The sequence below is a fragment of the Delphinus delphis genome, chromosome 13, assembly GCF_949987515.2.
Source record: "Delphinus delphis chromosome 13, mDelDel1.2, whole genome shotgun sequence".
Classification (NCBI taxonomy): Eukaryota; Metazoa; Chordata; class Mammalia; order Artiodactyla; family Delphinidae; genus Delphinus; species Delphinus delphis.
This window is the reverse complement of record NC_082695.1, coordinates 68,847,152-68,864,335: the sequence shown is the minus strand read 5'-3', so window position 1 is coordinate 68,864,335 and position 17,184 is coordinate 68,847,152. Positions and strand designations below refer to the sequence as shown.

The following is a 17,184-nucleotide window of genomic DNA, read 5'->3' as shown; positions in this document are numbered from 1 at the left end:
CTTTTTAGGCTTCAGTTTTGTCATTTATAAGTGAGGTACCAGTCATGTGGCTTACTCATAAAGTGTCCTCTAGAAATGGTTTCCCTCTCTTTGAGGCAGTTAGCAGAGATTTTTTCCTATTTAAATACTGGAACACCATACTAAAGGAAATAGTATTTTATTAAAACACCAAGTAGGTTCCAGAGTCACAAATATTGGTGATGTATAAAGCAAACTTGACTTAATTACATTTACCAAGTAATCATTTAGAATGACTAGACCAAATCAAATTTCATCTATTAAAAAAATGATCTGTCGGGAATGAGGACAAGACAATTTCAAGGGGGTACCTACCAAAAAAAACCACAACAAAAAAACCACAAACACACACAGAGATGAGCCTACACATGAGATCAAATGTGAAGGAGGCGATGTAATTTTCCACTCTGAAATTGATGGGTGGTACTGGCTCCAAAACATCAAATCAACACATCTTTCCCACTTAACTGTGCCAGTGATTTATTTGTGACCTCTGGTTCCACCTGCTAAAGGATGTCTGACCTCTGCCTGTGACTCATTTCAGCAGAATGGAATACTCAGGTGGAATCCTGATGAACAGCCCCAACGGTAGACTACAGGTGACGCAGGGAAAGGGATTGTATTAATGTATCATAGTAATTTATTGGCAGTTTTGTGTGATAGTATATTTACTGAATGAGGCCTGCCAAAAAGATCAGGTTATAGCAGGAACACATGATTTTCCAACCAGCCATAAAATATAAATCAAATGCCTTTTCTGTCCACTGTCAGCCACCTCCACCCACTCCTTGTCCTCAGTTCTCAGACAAATTGAAGCACATGCCACAATTTGTAGAAGGAAAATCAAACTCAATTTCGCAGTACAATGAAGTGAGTTTTGGTCTTGTCATGTCCACTGACATATCGATCCCTAGAAGATTGAAAAGATCAGGATGTTCTAGGTTTTCGCTTTTATAAATAAAAACATGTAGAAATGCAATGTGTAAACGGAGGGCAATACAGCACATATGCAGCTTTACAAAGATGCAAGAACCCCAGGGGGGCTAGTGTTGTAAAACAGCGCTACGATATAAAAGTCACTATTTAAGAGGTCACATTTTCTTTCCCTTTAGAATTACAGCCTCAGAAGACAAATGGTCTCCTAATCCAGGTTCATTTAAAGTGCAGCTGATCAGTTCACAGCTAAAAGGAATTTTAACTAGAGAAGAAAAACGAAAAAACAGCCTATCTTGGCCCTTTGTAGAATTTATGTCAGATCTATAATGCCATAAACCCAACACTCTTATCAAACATTTTCTATTTAATCTGAAAGGGGACTGAGCCAAATCACTTATATGTTCACATCTGTGATTTGCAAAGTGCAGTATGTGTAGCCTCCCTGATACGTGTAAAGACCACACAGAGATGAAGCATTAAGAAATGGAACCACTTTATCACGAGGTGACGATGAAATTGTAAGAAATACCATAAAACACCCTAGAGTCTAGTAAGCTAAATTTCTAACTGTGGAAGGAAAAAATAAAGGAATGAACCTGTGTTTTCAGGTAGGTACAATGTCACTCGTTATGACAACAAGATGATTTTCTAATTACCATTTACTAGAGAAATACTGCAAAATTCTCTGCAACTCCATGGAAGTCATTACTGCGTATTATGTGGTGCCCTGTACCTCATAAAAAACTGCTGCAAACATAGCTTCGCATGCCTTTTTGGAAGGCAAACTGAGGCACAGATCGATAATGTTGCCCAAGAAAAACCACACACAGGAATTTGAGGAGGGAAAGAACTTCTTCACTGATCCTAATTTAAATGGTTTCAAACCAGAAGGAACTTCTCGTTGGGCGTGATCTTTAAAAATTACAGCGATGCCTCACGTCACCATAGTCTAAAGTGATTACTTGTGGTAAGTAAAGATAAACTCATTAGTAATAACACAGTCCTTTATTGTGAAACCCAGAGAAAAATTATTTGAGGTAGTTTTTTAAGCCAACAAGAGAATGACTTTACTTCTTCAATCAGTTTGACTAGAGTAATGATTTTCTTAGAATTAAAATTTGTCGAAAGCTCTAAATATTTCATCTTTTAGACTAAGAAGCAAGTAGTTAATGTCACAGCTAATACATTTGTCAGTCTGCTAATTTTCTTTTTCTATTAGAATAGGTAAACATCAGCCCTTTCTTAAAAGCATACTATTTACCATGTGTCAGGAGCAATGCAGGGAGAACTTATTTGAAAATCATGAGGTAGGGCGTTATGAAATGAACAGGAACCACAGGGAGACAATAAGAGAAACAAAAAAGGGAAAGGCATTTAATAATTCACAAGTGATGGTGGGGTGTGCTTCAGGTGAGTGGGGGAGGATGGTATTTACTATGAAAAAAATAAAATCAACCCCCAAAATGCAAGCCAGAGATACTGGAAAATCTGAAAGAAAAGATAGTTTGTAAGAAATAGTTCCACTAAAAACAAAAACAACATTAAAACAAAAGAAGACTTATAAACGTGCAATGGAAATAAAAGAAAATGAGATCTTGTCCACATGACGTTAGAACAGAGAACGGTTCTTCAAATATGCTTATTATTTGAGAGAATAGGTGTAGAGAGAGAAGAACAAACTCTCCTTTCCATCTTTTAAAGATATAATACACTCATTTATGCTACATTGTGCCAGATTTTGTTTAAGGCAGCTTCGGTTTTACTGTAACTAGAAGAAAACAATAACTAGTAAATAATAAAGGTTAAGTGCTTTGTTCTGCCTATTATCAGATGTTCTTTCTAAAATTAGGATCATTGGGTCATTTGGGGGTCATTTTTTGTTATTATAGATCACTTGGAGCATGGGTTGATATCCAAACCTTGTGTTCCAAACCAAATATTACTGCCACAGCAAAATTTTCATTTAAAATGGACTTTTGAATATAATTTCCATCTTTTTTCTCTGTATTACATAGTTCCTCAAAAATAAGACCTTTACTTCCAAATAAAGAGAATAGTCAACAGTATAAAGTACTATAGCACTTTAGTTTCTTGGTGTTATAAAATTGGTATTGTCAGTATAAAATAGTTAAACATCTCTAGAAGAAATGGACAAATTCTCAGAAAGGTACAATCTCCCAAGACTGAACCAGGAAGAAATAGAAAATATGAACAGACCAATTACAAGTACTGAAATTGAACCAGTAATTTAAAAACTCGCAACAAGCAAAAGTCCAGGACCAGATGGCTTCACAAGTGAACTCTACCAAACATTTAGAGAAGAGTTAATACTTATCCTTCTGAAACTATTCCAAAAAAATTGCAGAGGAAGGAACACTTCCGAACTCACTCTATGAGGCCAGCGTCACCCTGATACCAAAATCAGACAAAGATAACACACACAAAAGAAAATTACAGGCCAGTATCACTGATGAATATAGATGCAAAAATCCTCAACAAAATACTAGCAAATTGAATCCAACAACACATTAAAAGGATCACACACCACGATCAAGTAGGATTTATCCCAGGGACGCAAGGATTTTTCATATCCACAAATCAATCAGTGTGATACACCACAGTAACAAACTGGAGAATAAAAACCATACAATCATCTCAATGGGTGCAGAAAAAGCTTTTGACAAAATTCTCATCTCTCCTTATTAAAATGTGAGGGAAGAAGCCTTGTGAGAAAATGGTATTCCCCAACTCAGAATTATTTCAGATGTTTCACACTTTTTTCTTTTTATCATTTTTAGAATGAGTTAATTTAATAGGCTTTAAAAGATTATCTTTGTTTTTGTCATTAAATGAGTTAGACATAAACTAAGAGTTACAAATGAGTTCCTAAAAGTTCAGAACCCACGCTTTCTGCAGTTAAAGAAAGGTGGGAAAAGATGCACCACTCCCTAGCTGTGTAGACTTCAATTTGCTACTTAGATGCTCTGTGTCACAATTTCCTTATCCATGAAATGGGGTTAAGAAAGTAGCAACCTCACCAAGTTTTGAGGATCATATGCCATACCACAAGTCTTCAGAAGCATGCAGGTCACATAGCACATGTTCAGTAAAGGTTAGTTATTAGTAGTAGTTGCAATTAACCTGCCGTCTATCCTGAATATGTCTCCTCCAAGATCATTTCCTTTGGTTGGTATTTCAGCGGGAAACTGAGTGTAGCCAGAAATCACCAGGCAGCATGCTCTTGACACAGGAATTTCATGAAATACATTTTCTTGCCTCAAATTGTCCCTGTTTCAACTAGTAAAGACCTCATAGCTTTGGGGCAATACCAAGTAGCAGATTCTCTTCATGATGTGTATGTGGGATATATACGTGGGGAGTGGGAGAAGGGCTTGGACAATATAGACTTGCTTTAAATGCTAGTGTGGGCTTCTTTTGGGCTAGAAGATCCGTCTCCTGTGAAATGAAGTCATGACCTGCAGTCATGTGTCAGAGAAGACCCCATCCTGCCCAGGCGCAACATGCAGCGTGCGTCTCAAGGGATGGAGTCCCACATCCCTCCTGTAGCCGACATCCATATGAGACACTACACGAATGGTGAGAACACCAGAGATGATTCACACAAATCTATTAACATGATGCCAGGAACAAGATATAGTCTTAATGTTAATATAAATGTAAGATTCATAATTGCAGTCTTATTTTTCCTAGTTTAAGCAGTCACTGTGAGGTTTACGTACTAATGCAGTGACTAAAATCGCTGTGGGCATGGATCTGAGTAACAGAAACTAACTAAAATGTATTTGTACAGTGGCCGACGGGTCCATCCAGCTGCCTGTGTCTATTAAGGGGGCATCTCTATGTACTTGGAACCATTGAACATTACTAGCTTATTCCTAATTTTGGAAGTAACATACCATCACTTCCATTGCATTCTTTGGTCACCAGACCAACCCTGGTGAAATGTGGCAGAGAACTCCTTATACCATCTACCTGAAGCCCCCATTCCCTTTTGCTTTAGAGAACCAATATCACCAAAGATTTGCCTTCATGTTTTCCTTGCAACGCTGCACTTTAACCTAAGAATGATGCCAATATTCCAAATAATTCTGAGCACTATGTAGTTCTTTATGTACCTACTTAACTAGCTACTGACCTATATTTCATCCTATCTGTTTGTTCCTCCTCTCCTCCCCCTCTTCCTCCTCCTTCTCCTCCTTCTTCGTCTTCCTTTGTCCCTCTCTGCGCCCCTTTCATCTCCCTAACCCCTAACAGAAACGAAAAGGAGCTCTGGTTCAGCCTCACTGGATACCAGCTAAGGTAATAAAATGAACACTGCACTGGGAATTAGGGACTCTGGTTCTCCTCTCTGCCATTTGACTTTCTTAGAAAGGAAACATAGAGATGTTACTTCCTATCTATCTAAGTTGTGGTTTCTCTATTTCTAAAATTAGGAAGTTAGACGCTACACTGGTCTGATATGCCTTTCTGGCCTTGGAACTCTAAAATAAGAACCCCTGCAAGATGACTAATGAAAAGAACAAAGCAGAATTATGAGATTTACAGGCATTTCTCTAAAAAGTGATTTTGCAGACTTCTATACCTTTTACTCTAGTCTTGGAGTCTAGCTTTAAATCCTACAACTCATGTGGCAGGCAGAAGAACTTTTCCAGTGTTCTCTAGTGGGCATACCTAGAGCACACATTAAAAGTACTAGACTGACATTCAGGATCAATGAACAACTTTCCAAAGGAATGAAAGGCGCCTACAACCAGCCAGTTGCTTATAAGGCAAATACTTAAAAGCTGCACCACAAACATCAGTGAAAGACACGAGCACACTGGGCACATAATCAATGTCAAAAAGATACATTATGTCCAGGCCTTCTCGGAACCCTCATGTACTTACGTGGAGCCACGAGGGATAACAAAGCTTTTAAGTGTAAACGAATGGGCACTTACCTGACTGAGACAAAAGCGGTGTATAAGGGATTTTCGGTTCTATTGCACTCATCGGTGGAGGTAGCAAAGGGTTGGCGAAGCTGCGGAGTGGATGAGTTGGTCGAACACAGGCTGTGGGGATGGTTCTGCTGGGCGCCTCCTCACCGCTGGGATGCTCAGGCTGTGCTGGGGGCAACATGGGCGGCTGTTGGGTGGCTGGTCCTTCGCTCACTGCTGCAAGGGAGACAAAAAAAGCCATTCATAATCCGTGACAAAGTGGGCTTTCCCTAAGTCACCCGAAGGGGCCCTGGAGCAGTTCAGAGAGTTATGCCAGGATCTGACTAATCCATTCTTCACGTTGAGAACATTCCATCCCTCTACCCTCATATATTTAAGGGATAGGATAACACTGCCCCTTTAAACAGTAGAAATAGACCCAGTAGGACAGGGCTCTATCTTCCGGGGAGAGTAGTAAAATATACACGGCACTGACTGTGTTGCCTGAATTGTCTGGGCCTTGCAATCGTAAGTGAAAAAGCGAGAAAAAAAGGGTTATTTCTCCTTTCATAAGTAGCGATGTCAGTGACATTCAATGTACCAAACCCGGCTACGGCTGCATTATTATCTACCAGCCGATATGCCAATTTTTTTAAACAAGCCATGTCAACTGTCAGACAAATCAGAGTTACCGGGTGCTCAAGGCATTGCTAATAAAATGATACGAATAATAACCATTATCATTATCTTCCATAACAAAATAGAAGCACATCCAGCTAAGAAGTTATAGGAGAGATCAATCTGCTGAAACAAGTTGCCTGAATGCAGAATTGCAATTTTTCCTCTTTGGTAGCAAACATTGTAATTTTCAGTCAGATTACTATGGTTAGAGAGGTTTCACACAGCCGTTTGTGACAAGCCTTTGGCTATCTGGACAGTTCTGCATGTGGAAACACACCTTTTCTCCAGAGAACACAGTTTAGTTTGACTAAAATACTGTTTATCATGCTAAGGATGCTGTGATTTGACTTTATTCATTCATATTCAGAGTCAACAGATCCCAGTTAAATTGAAAATGAACAGAGCTGCATAGCAGGTATAAGTGTGGATGAAAGAAGAGTATTTCCGATGACTTATTTCTTTAAAAAGTGCTACTGGGTAAAGTGGAAAAAATACAGTGATAGAAGATAATGTCTCACTTTTGAAAGAGAATTTCTATGCGGGAAATATTTCAAGATAATTAGTTTGTGAGACAATTTTGAGACACCTCTCTGGGAGGCTCAGTGAGGTCAGCAAAGGGCAGAGGAGATAGAAAACCTGTTAATGCTGGAGGGGGTGGAGATTAAAGATACAAAAGATCAAGGTATCATATTAAAGATATGCAAAAGCAAAATGTGCCCGCAGAGGGTATTTGATATTAAAACTCACTTGTCTATATTCACAAAGGGTTAGAGGTCCTCTGGGTCACTGAGCGGGCTTCAGGCTTACCCCATTCAAAGATGGAGATGAGGAGATACAGGGTTGGCCCAGGACAGATGCAGTCACTTAGCAAATGGAACCAGAAAATGGGCAAAGACTTGATTAAAGATTTCTTCAAATATGGAAAGTGTAATCCAGCAAACTGGACAGAACTCTGAGGGCAAGAGCAGTTTGAAGAGAAGTACCTTATCTCTAGGCTAGGAAGTCCTATCAAAGATGGAGAGGAGAAACACATGCAGGTACAATCTCAAGGTTCAAGTATGGGGCTGCAAGGAAAACATTAAGGCAAATCTTTGGTGATGTTGGTTCTCTAAGGCAAAAGGGAATGGGGGCTTCAGGTAGGTGGTATAAGGAGCTAAACTGCTTTTAAGAATGTAAAGGGAAAGAGGAACATGTGTGTTCAATCAAGATGGTGTAATTAGGTGGTTGAGAGTATAGTTTTAGAAACAAAGAAAATTATGAAGGTTTTACTCTAGACTCATATTTAGTCTAAAGGAACAAATGACCAACGGTCAGTTGTCCAAATAAAAATACAGTATCTCTCAAATCTAGATCAGAGAGAAGCAGCTGCAGGAACCTACAACAAGGTCCTTCTTTATTACCAAAGGGCTGGTTTTTATTAAATGGCCCATATCATCATATTATAAATGCCTCTCCAAGAAAAGAAAGTTCACAATTTTCCTCAGAAATCTGCTGTACTTCTCTCTATTGAAGATGGACTGCAGTAAATCCATATCATATTTTGAAAACTGCTTTAGTTATTACAGAAATAATAACGTTTTGTGATGTCTTTCTTTTCTTCATTCCTTCCTTCATATTTTCTTCTATTCTTCTACATTTTTGAAATCAAATAGATCTAAGTTAAAATATTATTGTGATCATAGGTTTAATAAAACTTACATGCAATTTTTTTAGTCTTCTAAAATTTAGTTACTTTAAAACCTCAGGCTTCACATGAATTCTGTTGACTTCAGTGAATTTTAGGGGGGAACTCCCCATTTTTCTTCTCTTCAGCATATTTGAAAATAAAAATGCTGTACATGCCTAGTCCTCCATTCCCAAGTTTTCAGTTGGCCACCATGATTCCCACTGGGAACATCACAATGTGGTTCTTGACTTTGAGAGAAGTAATGGTGGCTTGATATCAATGGACCAGCTCTTTAGCAAAATCAGTACTTAGTACCACATAGTGAAAAGGAACGTGCCTAATGCAATGTGCTAGGTGGAATGGGAGGGTCCAGCCTCAACACTGAATGTATCAGTAATGCATAAGGGACTGTTTTTGTTTTGTTCAAAACGTTAATTTTGCTTAATACCTAATACAATGGACAAAGTACAGGTTTTCCATAGACAATTCATAATGCTTATATTTTACATAGAGCAAAAAAAAAAAAAAATGCCTTTTAGAAATGGCTGACATCTAAGGCAGTGAAAAAATTCTCAGACAAATACAATAGCAACTGCTCCACTGGAAAAGCTCTCATTTCAGATGAGCCCGTTTGGCCAGTTCAGGTGCCAGCTTCAGGACACCTATGTGAAACAGATTTGCTCTCTGACATGACATTTAGCTGTACTAAGAGCTCTAAAAGCAAAGAAAATCTCCTTTCACCCACGAAGTGCAGCTTCCCTGCAATTCAGACACTAAAGTGAGAATCAAATATGTACTGGCAAGGCACTCCTTTTCAAATGATGAAATAGTAGGAATTCATTGTACAAATAGCATACAATTACACAGCAGAGTCAAATCTCAAGGCACTTTATAATAATTAATGTCAACACATAAATAATTGCTATGGACTAACTGGCAAAAATATTGCAAAAATGGAAATGAGGATTTTTTCTTCCATCTAAAATTGCAATATTTGAAAGAAATACAGCACTCATAACTCTGAGCAAAGACACTTCAAGACTCGAACATTTTTAGGAACCAAATTCACTCATTAATCTCAGAAGAACAAGATCATGCAATAATCCTAAGTAACCCCAATTCCTCACAGTTCAGATTTTTTTTAAAAGACCTGAGAGAAAAATTCATGAACTCTACTGTGCTGATCTTATTTAGGTCAACTTCCATTTGTTAACTGATTTCCAATTTGGCAGAGAGGCGGGGCAGAAAAATAACATGGATAAAGTTGACCAGCTTTCTCACCAAGACCATGCCGACACTGAAAACAATAGTGGAAATCATCTACTCTTCTCTAGTACCCGTTTCAAAGATGAGGAAATGGGGGCACTGATTTTATACTGATTTGTAGAAATGAGACCTCAAGATGATTATTTGAAGTTTTCAAAATATAGCACTTTTCCTTGTTCCCCAAAGGCCAGTTACTTTGCCTACTGAGGCTAAGAGCAGAACTGTAGCGCATTAGTAGGAAGAGGAAAGATTTGTCCATCATGACTGTATAAAGCTTTATCCATGGATCACCAAATATGTGTTATGCAAATGTACTTCAACCTATATCTTTCCTTTCCTTATGGGAGGGGAGAAATTCAGCTTTATTTGTGTCTTCAGAAAGCAGCAGTCTTCGGGGGCACAGTTTTAGTGATTCATCTCTCAAAGTCAAAGGTCTTTCTGATAACTTTTGAGGAAGGAGAGTTGCCCCATTTCACACAGTCAAATGCTTCGTTTCCTGTGTGTGCCTTTCACTGTTTTTCAAGGTGACTAATAAGACATCTCCAGCCAGAGGCATGAAATGTTTTCTGCTTGAGAGAGAACAGGGATGTTTAGTGTTCTCCAAGGCATTTAGAAACTGATACTGAATGACTGGAAGTTAACTGTTTCTGACAATGATTTAGAGAATATTTAGTTTCCTAGAAAAGAGGATGCGTTGTTTTTTTCTTTTCTAAGCAAGCACTTAGAAACACATATTAGTTCCTATACCTTTTGCATTTCACATAGCTTTGGTCAAAAAGTACTTGAAGAATGACTGAGTATATATTTTAAAAACATGTGAAATCTTGGCCAGAAGTAGAATGCCTATGCCTGTTAATTTTAGATGAGAGTCAAGAATTATTAAACTAAGAATCTTGTTAAGAATCTTTTATTTGCATAACTTTCTATAATAGTTACATTATCTATTGAATGTTTGTATTATATATTATGTAATAGTTACATAATTAATTTAATAATCCTTACTTTTAAATAAATTAACAAAATAAAAAATCTACTAAGGAGACTAAATTTTTCTCCCTTCCTTCTTCCCTCCCTCCCTTCCTTCTCCCTCTCTCTTTTTTTTCTTTCTTTCTTTCTAATAGACCTTAATTTTTAGAGCAGTTTTTAGGTTCCTAGCAAAATTGAGTGGAATATACAGAGATTTACCCTCTGACCCCAGATGTGCACAGCCTCCCCACAATCAAAATTTTGCACCAGAGTCATCCATGAGACTAATCACAGATATAAACAAATCTGTGGTCCTTAACCACAGATGAAAACAAATTTTATACTAGCTCATTTATTGTTTTTATTTTTTTCACTGAAATTTAACTTTTGGAATCAAAGAGTAAATGGGATGCTGGATTTTCCGAAGGAGATGATGCTTTTAAAAATGGAAAAGAATCTACAGGAACACCCATGAATAAAATAGCTAATTGCTAGTTTTAAACAAAGTAGTGAACTTTGGCTGTCACAGTCTTGCTGGAATGAACCAATAAAAGCCATTCTTACACTTTGTTTTAAAGTTAGAGAATATAAATGAAATCAAAAGAAAGCAGTAAACAACAAACCAATGAGGAGAAAACCAAACTAAAACTATAAACCTCTCTTTTCTGTTGGGGACAGTTCATTTCAGAAGTTGAAGAAGGGACTTGTGGGTTCTGAATTCTTTGACTGGAATCATTGCCCTAGTTGTCTGGGGATTCGGAAATTTTGGGTTGTTGGACTTCTCACACCTTTCATATTTAAATTCCTTCAGTATGGTTTGGGGGGCTTTTTTCTTCGAGTTTTTGCACACAACTCTATTCTCTAGACATGATGTGCAGTGAGAAAAAGAAAAATAAATATAATTATCTGTTGGTAGATTCCTAATGCCTTTTAATTCTAACCTTGTTACATCTAGATGATTTATGATTTCTTAGAGCTGTCCCTGTTGAGTTGGAAAAAATATAGCTACCCCACAAATATATTTTATTGCTGTTACCATCTCATCTATTACGAAATATCCCATCTCACAGGAGCTGCTGAGTCACCCGTTCGTAGCAAGGAGAAGAATGCCATAAAATAGATTTTAAAATGCTGTGCTTGAAGAAAAAAAAAAAAAGCCAAATGGCACAGGAAAAATCACCAGGGTATATATAATAGCTTGAGATTCTTTCTCCATTCCTACATTCCATGAAACAAATGAAATACTACTCTCAGGATACAAAATCAATATACAAAAATCAGTTCCATTTTTATATGCTAACAGCAAACTATCAGAAAGAGAAATTAAGAAAACAATCTCATTTACAATAGCATGAAAAAGAACAAAATACTTAGGAATAAATTTAACCAAGGAGGCAAAAGAGCTCTACACTGAACACTACAAGACTTTGATGAAAGAAACTGAATAAGCTACAAAAGATGTAAAGATAGACTCTGTTTATGGATTGGAAGAATTAATATTTGATGAATTGATGAAAGAAGACTTTGATGAAAGACTTTGATGAAAGAAATTGAACAAGCTACAAAAGATGGAAAGATAGACTGTGTTCGTGGATTGGAAGAATTAATATTGTTAAAATTGCTACCCAAAGCCATCTATATATTCAATGCAATCCCTACTGTAATTCCAATGTCATTTTTACAGAAATAGAGAAAAAAATCCTAAAATTTGTATGAAATTCTGAATAGCTGAAAGCAATCCTAAGGACAAAGCTGGAGGCATCATAGTTCCTGATTTCAAGCTATCCCACAAAACTATAGCAATTAAAACAGTATAGTATTAGCATAAAACAGACACAGACCAATGGAACAGAACTGAGAGCCCAAATAAATCTCCACATATAAAAATCAACTAATATTTAACAAGGAATCCAATAATATATCATGGGGAAAGAAGAGTCTCTTCAATAAATGGTGGTGGGAAAACTGGATAGTCACATGTGAAAGAATAAAACTGAACCCCTATGTGGTACCATCTGCAAAAATAAACTCAAAATGGATTAAAGGCTTGAACATGAGACCTGGAACTGTAAAAGTCCTGAAAGAAAACTTAGACATTTTTTTGATTGGACACCAAAAGCAAAGCTAACAAGAGCAAAAATAAGCAAGTGGAACTTCATCAAATTAAACAGCTTCTTCACAGAAATAAAATGAAAAGGTAAGGGGAGAAAATTCTTACAAATCAAACATCTGATAAGTGGTTAATATACAAAATATATAAAGAACACATACAACTCAACAGGAAAAAGACAATGTAATTAAAAAATGGGCAGAGGAACTGAATGGGTATTATTCCGAAAAGGGAATATAAAAGACCAACGGATAGATGAAAAGGTGCTCAACGTCACTAATCATTAGGGAAATGCAAATCAAAACCACAATGAGATACCACCTCACATCTATTAGAATGGCTAAAATAAAAAAAACAAGAGATAAAAAGTCTTGGCAAGGATGTGCAGAAAGGAAAACACTTTTGCACTGTTAGTAGGAATATAACAGCCGCTATAGAAAACAGTATGGAAGTTCCTTAGGAAATTAAAGATTGAACAATCATATGATCCAGTCATCCCACTTCTGGGTGTAGCCAAAGGCAATCAGGATATCAAAGAGATACCTGCACTCCTGTGCTTTTTGCAGCATTATTCACAACAGCCAAAACAATGAAAAAGCTAAGTTTTTGTCCAGGATGAATGGGTAAAGAAGATGTGAGATATGTATCTATCTATATTTATATTTATATCTGTATCTATATCTACATCTACATCTCTATCTATCTATCTATCTATCTATCTATCTATCTATATTATTCAGCCATGAGAAAGAAGGACATCCAGCCATTTGCAACAACATAGACAGACCTTGAGGACATCATGCTGAATGAGATAAGTCAGACAGAGAAAGACACACATTATATAGCATCACTTATATGTGGAATCTAAAAAAGCCAAACTCGTAGAAATAGAAACTAGAATTATGTTCACCAGGGGCTGGGGGTTGAGAGAAGAAGGGAGATATTGGTCAGAGTACAAACTTCCACTTATAAGATGAATAAGTTCTGGGGATCTAATATACAGCATAGTGATTATAGTTAATGATACTGTATTCTACACATGAAAGTTGCTAAGAGAGTAGCTCTTAAATATTTTTATTACAAAAAAGAAATGCTTATTATGTGACATGATGGGGATGTTGGCTAAGGTTATGGTGGTAATCATTTTGCAACACATAAGTGTATCAACTCAACATTTTGTACACCTTAAATTTATACAATGTTAAATGTCAATTATATCTCATTAAAACTGGAAATATACATACATAAAAACAGATGAAATACCACTCTGGGAATTTTTCATTTCCAGCAACTATTTCTTAAAGATGAAAATGTATCGCTGAACTGATTTAATAATGAGAGCTTTCATACAGTTATTGGTTATAAGGAAAATCAATGAGACATCTTTAGTTATAACCAACAGACACTTAAATAAGAATGTTGGGGCTTCCCTGGTGGCGCAGTGGTTGAGAGTCCGCCTGCCAATGCGGGGGACATGGGTTCGTGCCCTGGTCTGGGAAGATCCCACATGCCGTGGAGCGGCTGGGCCCGTGAGCCATGGCCGCTGAGCCTGCGCGTCCGGAGCCTGTGCTCCGCGATGGGAGAGGCCACAGCAGTGAGAGGCCCGCGTACCGCAAAAAAAAAAAAACAACAAATGTTGGAGGACAGTCACTTGCTTATTAACTTCCCAGTTAACAGAACAAATTAATTTCAAGCACCCATCACATCACTGTTTTACTGAAGCAGTTAATCTTTGTTTCCCCATGACTCCCCATACTGTCAGTGCAATGGACTATGGAAAGACTCCTAGAAAATCAGTCCAAAAGCATGTACATAGGGTCAAAAAAAAACAGATGATGCTGGAAAAGAAAATTCTAGTACACAGGTCATAAGTATATCAATTTTTCCAAAGGATAAGAACACCAAAATGCTACACACTTGACAAGACATCCTTGGTATTATTCATTTGTTCTCAGTAAAAAGAAAGGAAAATGCAATACACTAACTTTTTCCGGCTCCGAAACCTCGGTCCACTGACAGTGTAGGGAACGGCACAGGCCGGAGGGTGAACTGCGGGTGGGGGTATGCACACGTGGGCGATGGAAGGATTCCTGGGTACTGGGCACTTTCTAGGGTTGGCACAGGGATGGCACTCACGACAGCTGCAAAACAAAGATGTTATCGTTAGTATGTATAATTCTACGCATGCACCTAACAAGCAAAAAGGAAACGGCTACATTTTCACATCTTCAAATCCATGCACGTCTTCACAGTACCATGTAGGTTCCTTTACTTACCTCTCTTTCCAGAAAGTCCCTTTCTTAGCTCAGAAGAGATAACTCACTCTTTAAGAATCTTACCAGGGAGCATTACCCTGAGGTTTAAAACTTTTCATGGTTTCAAACAAGGAAATGATTCATCAGCCATCATAAAGCCATCTTAAGGCTTCCTGGCTTTTATTTAGTTTAGTTTAGTTTTTGTTTTAGTCTTTCTCCTAGGCAAGAATGATGACATTAGAAATACTGTGTTGTTCAGAAATGGAATATATTATATAGAGTGGGCTAAGAAAATGGGAATTTTCTATTAATTCCGTGAAAGAGTGTAATGCTTTGCAGATCTATAGTCTGGAGAGAGAATAGCAAGTTACAGTCTAAATAATCACACAAAGGATTTATATTTAAATAGAAAGAAAATACTTTCAAACAGCCAAAATAGTAGTACAACTTAGTGACACATTAATTTAAATGCAACTGAATGTTTTCTGTGAATACCAAACATGTTTTAAGTTATATTGACTTAAACCCACAGATGATATCTTACACAATATTTTCTAGGTTTAGTGAGCATTGTTCCATTCCATTATTCAAATATCTGTTCAATTATATCTTATTATGAAATATTTACTCTAATTGTAGTCAATCTCCATCTTATAAAATGTTTAGTATTCCCTACCTCTCATTAACTAAAAATAAAAATTAAGCTAGCTACAGGTGTGATCAATTTCAACAGTATATTTCTGTGTAAAAAATTAATGAAGTTATTTCTGTTATATACTTGATTTTTTATTTAATTATACCCTAATGTCAATTGCTGGAGTTCAGCATGCACAGCAGTGTACATTTACCAAAGGAAAATCTTTTTTTTTTAATCACATCCCTCTTACGAAAGTAATTTCATCATCAAGATACAGATTATCTTGCACTATTGTTAGAAACAGATTTTAAAAACATTTTAACTTAAAAATGCAGATTAATTACATTAAATACATAACACTTTAAAATAAAAAGACTGCTTCTAGTAAACTAGCTCTTAAAACTACATTCGAGAATTTATTTTTCAGTTTATTTATAACACTTCTTAAAGTGCCTATTAACATGTTTAATTGAAAAACGAAGTTGGGTTTTTTTCAGATAAAAAGTTTTGACTGACCGGTTTGACAATGAAGACTAACTCTTTTTTCAGTTGGTTAAGTAATGGTTGTTTTATCTGAATCGAATAAAAATACATATTAATTATTTAATGGGATAAAACATTTTTTCAAAAAATTATGTTAGTAAAGATATAAGTGATATTTCAATGGTTCCAATCCTGTCTTAGTATATTGTATTACACAAAGTACCTCTAAGTGAAAAAAATCTGCATATGTATTTTATAATTACTTTCTAAGTCTTAGTAAAGCTTTTTACTGTTGTATCTCCTAGAAAATTAGAAAGTAAGTAACTTGAATGAGTAATAAATACCTTTGAAATTTAGTTTCTAAAACTTTTACTTCCAGAAAAATTGAAGGAAGACATTATCTAGTCGTTTACTGAAATACTATTAAAAGTAACTTTGTATGAGAGTTCACAGAATAATTCTGGCATGTAATTTGGAAGGAGTTTGAATCTTTGAATGATTGCTATAAAAATCTCATTGTTATTGCATTTGCTCATACTTAATGCAAACAAGGTTTCTCAATGTTTAGATCAAAAAGAGAAAACATCGGAATAGAATTTATGCAGTAAGTAATGTTCATCCATGAATACATGCATTAGTTGCACAAAAGAAGCATCTTTCATGTCATTAAGTGATAGAATTCTAACACAATCTTATTTTATATACAATTGTGCAGAAATACTAATTGTAATGTTAACACACCGAGAAGAAAAATAATTAGCAGTTAAAAACTTGTGGTCACATAAGTTTATAATATAAATCTAACATCTCAGTTTATAAAAATATTATGTTTCAAAGAAATAAGATAGATGATCGATCAAAGATAGTCATAAAAACAGATGACAACTGTATATTCTGTGGGGAAAGTGAATTGTAGGTACTAGTTCAAGGAAAAAATGAGTGATACAACTTTTCTCTGTAAAAGGGAGCTTCCTCATGTATTTTGTAAATGGATGATGTGGGTATCATATTGCTATGGTATTTTTATACTTTTGGCTTTATGTGAAAGAGTGGAATACCAGAAAAATTACATATTTCACAGATACTTAACTTATAATATTGTAAATGTTAAGTTAAAACTGTGTGGTGATACAAAGCTTTTCTAAATTATTTTTGGGAGGACTCGAATGAAAAACTGAGATTATTAAATGATATATAGCATCATAAATGAAGATCCTTTATAATCTATA

The 17,184-nt window shown here is 36.2% G+C and overlaps 1 protein-coding gene across 1 annotated transcript in view; it reads right to left on the bottom strand.

Moving 5' to 3' along the window:
* The window catches only part of DCC (DCC netrin 1 receptor), a 766,342-nt gene that overhangs the window by 48,195 nt on the left and 700,963 nt on the right, over window positions 1-17,184 (bottom strand). Inside the window, exons 26-27 of the mRNA XM_060027782.1 lie at window positions 14,566-14,721; window positions 5,916-6,128 (exon numbers count right to left, since the gene is read on the bottom strand). Of these exons, the coding sequence (XP_059883765.1) occupies window positions 5,916-6,128; window positions 14,566-14,721 (369 nt within the window). The remainder of the gene's footprint in view (window positions 1-5,915; window positions 6,129-14,565; window positions 14,722-17,184) is intronic.